Below are 2,405 nucleotides of genomic sequence, written 5' to 3'. Positions count from 1 at the left end.
GGAAAAGCAGCAGCAGCCTCTTGAGGGTGTCGTGCTACAGGTACAGGTGCAGAGCTCTGAAGAGAGTGCAGAGACAGGCACGGGAAATACCGACTCTGAAAGGAGGAAACGCCAGCAAGATGGAGCTGGAAAACAGGATTTGGGAACTGAAAGGACACTCAAACCCACGACAGGTTTCTGGAACAGAGGACCCCTCTACCACCTTCTCTGAATGTTATTCTGTCTAGTGTCCTCTTCTTTGTACAGAAAATCCATCTCCAGGAGCATTTCAAGGCAAGTCTTGACGGCAGCGCTCTCCCAAGGCCCCTGCTGGTCTGTCCTTTATGCATCCTGGCAGCCCGCACCTTTCTCACAGGCGCGGGGAGGAGGGAGGCCTCGAAGATGACGAGTTCCTCCCGTATCCACCACAGCCTGCAGATGCGCCACACTGGGTCATGCTGCCAAACCTGGCCTACTTCCTCTGGCAGAGCAAAGCCGCGGATCTCGCCTGAACCCGCAGCGGAAGGGCACTGCCTGGATGACAAAACGTATCCTGCTCTGGGCGGAGAGAACCCTTCTGAGGGCAGGACTTCCGGAGGGCTGCGAGCCCCTGCGTGGGGCAGCAGGCTCTCAGGGCTGGCTCTAACACCCCTTCAACAGATTTAATGAGGCCCCAGTTACGCTCTTTTTTTCACTTCCCTTTGTCTTTTTTTTAAATGTTCTATCTGTTAAAAGCAGCTGGTTTTGCTGCCTCAGGGACCAGGGAAGAGAATCGTCTCACACCCTGCTCCAGGGTGAAGTCCTCGTGCTCTCAGTCAGGCCCAGCAGCAGCAGTGCCGGTTTTTGATGTGCTCAGCTGTCCCCTGGGAACAAGGCGGACGAAGCCCCGGAGCCCTCCGGAAACATCTGCACATTGTGCTGTGTCCGCACCAGGACAAACAAGCCACCAGCAGGCTTTTCTCAGAGGGTACTGCGGTGAAACGGTGCCCACCAGCCGTACGGGGCCAACGACAGCAACAGGGCGGTCCCTTGGCAGCCTCTTACCTATTCCATGTTTCCTGAACTCCTTCACCACTCCGAGACTCAGGATGTAAGCGACTTGGGTGTCCACAGGGAAATTGGAGGCTAGGATGTCTCCATCCTGGGTAGAGAGATGACAGGTTATTTAGCAGGACACCTGGGGCGGCACGGGAGAGAGCACGGACCCCGTACGCAGCGTCTGCAAACAAGGCTGGAGCGGGAAACTTCCCGGAACAGTCTTAGCTGGAGCTTCTGGAAAGGACGTGGGCAGTCAAACCCCCAAGGCGTGGTCCCTTCGGGGTTACTCCTCCTTCCAGATCATCTGCCCCGGTGCAAACACTAATCCTGATGTTTCCCTACTACGTACAGGGTCAGAATGTATTTGCATTCTTTACCAGGGAGGGGTGGAAGTGCCAGTCCTGGGGTGACCCATCAGTGTCTGGGTCAAGCCAGCAGCATCTCTGTTGCCTGCACGAAGCCTGAGCTGTGTCAGCCAGAGATCTCAGTGCTGCTGTAGAGGACAAGGAGCATGTTCTCCCACGTTCTCCAGGCTCGGTCGCCTGGGGCAGCGTCTGAACAAGCCCCTGGCTTTCAGCTGGGCTGCAACAAGGGCCCTTTGTTGGAGTTGCTGAAGATGCAGTTTCTGACTTTGACTAGCATAGAGGTGAAGCCAGACAGCTCGAGCGAGCAGAGCCGTGTCACTGGATGCCCTCAGCTCCTACAAACGTTGAGATTACTGTTTACCAGCAATAGTCAGCGCCTTTCAGAAGTCAGGCACTCTCTGCACTGCCCCTGCTGTTTTTTCACCCACTTGCCTGTGCCGTTTCCCCCACACTAACTCAGTGGTCCTTTCCCACGCTGTCTCCAGTGACCACTTCTCTGCTGTGCTGTCTCTCCTGGCCTCCAAGCTCTTGCTATCCCTGAAGCTGAGCTTTGCAGACTGGTTACCTCTGCTTTGGACCCTGTAAATGAAGGAGTTTCTGCAGGAAGTCACAGCAGTGACCAGCCCAGCACAGCGATGAAAGTTCAAGCTGTAGGTAAGAAAGGAAGAGGTTCCTTCTCACCTAGGTGGGCACACCTCAGTCCCCAGCGGTGCCCAGGCACCCGGCACCAGCCAGGCAGCGGTGCAGAGGCCCTGTGCAGGCCCTTCTGGGTCACACCCGCGTGGTCTGATCTCTGCACAGCGCACCAGCCCCATCGGGCCGCAGCCACCGAGCCCCAGCAGGAGGAGATGCTGGTACCAGGCTGCGCCACAGCCCACGTGTCCAGACACGTCCCACCTCCCGTGCCCCATTAGCTAGAAATCAACGTGGTCCTGGTTTCTTAAATTAACTCGGGGTCGCTCTTGTAAGTGTCTGGATGGGGGAGAAATACCCCGTGCAGCTTCCACCGCAGTTAACCGTGGC

At 56.7% G+C, this 2,405-nt stretch overlaps 1 protein-coding gene across 1 annotated transcript in view; it reads right to left on the bottom strand.

The window, feature by feature from the left end:
* Positions 1-344: 344 nt before the first annotated feature.
* Positions 345-2,405, bottom strand: part of LOC104489092 (N-alpha-acetyltransferase 60-like) — a gene marked incomplete at its 3' end in the record, with an annotated part of 3,744 nt that continues 1,683 nt past the window's right edge. Inside the window, exons 3-4 of the mRNA XM_010131206.1 lie at positions 1,024-1,120; positions 345-487 (exon numbers count right to left, since the gene is read on the bottom strand). Of these exons, the coding sequence (XP_010129508.1) occupies positions 345-487; positions 1,024-1,120 (240 nt within the window). The remainder of the gene's footprint in view (positions 488-1,023; positions 1,121-2,405) is intronic.

This window comes from Buceros rhinoceros, unplaced genomic scaffold (assembly GCF_000710305.1).
Source record: "Buceros rhinoceros silvestris isolate BGI_N320 unplaced genomic scaffold, ASM71030v1 scaffold25772, whole genome shotgun sequence".
In the NCBI taxonomy this organism is placed as follows: Eukaryota; Metazoa; Chordata; class Aves; order Bucerotiformes; family Bucerotidae; genus Buceros; species Buceros rhinoceros.
The sequence above is the reverse complement of the archived record's forward strand: the minus strand, read 5'-3'. Positions and strand labels throughout refer to the sequence as shown.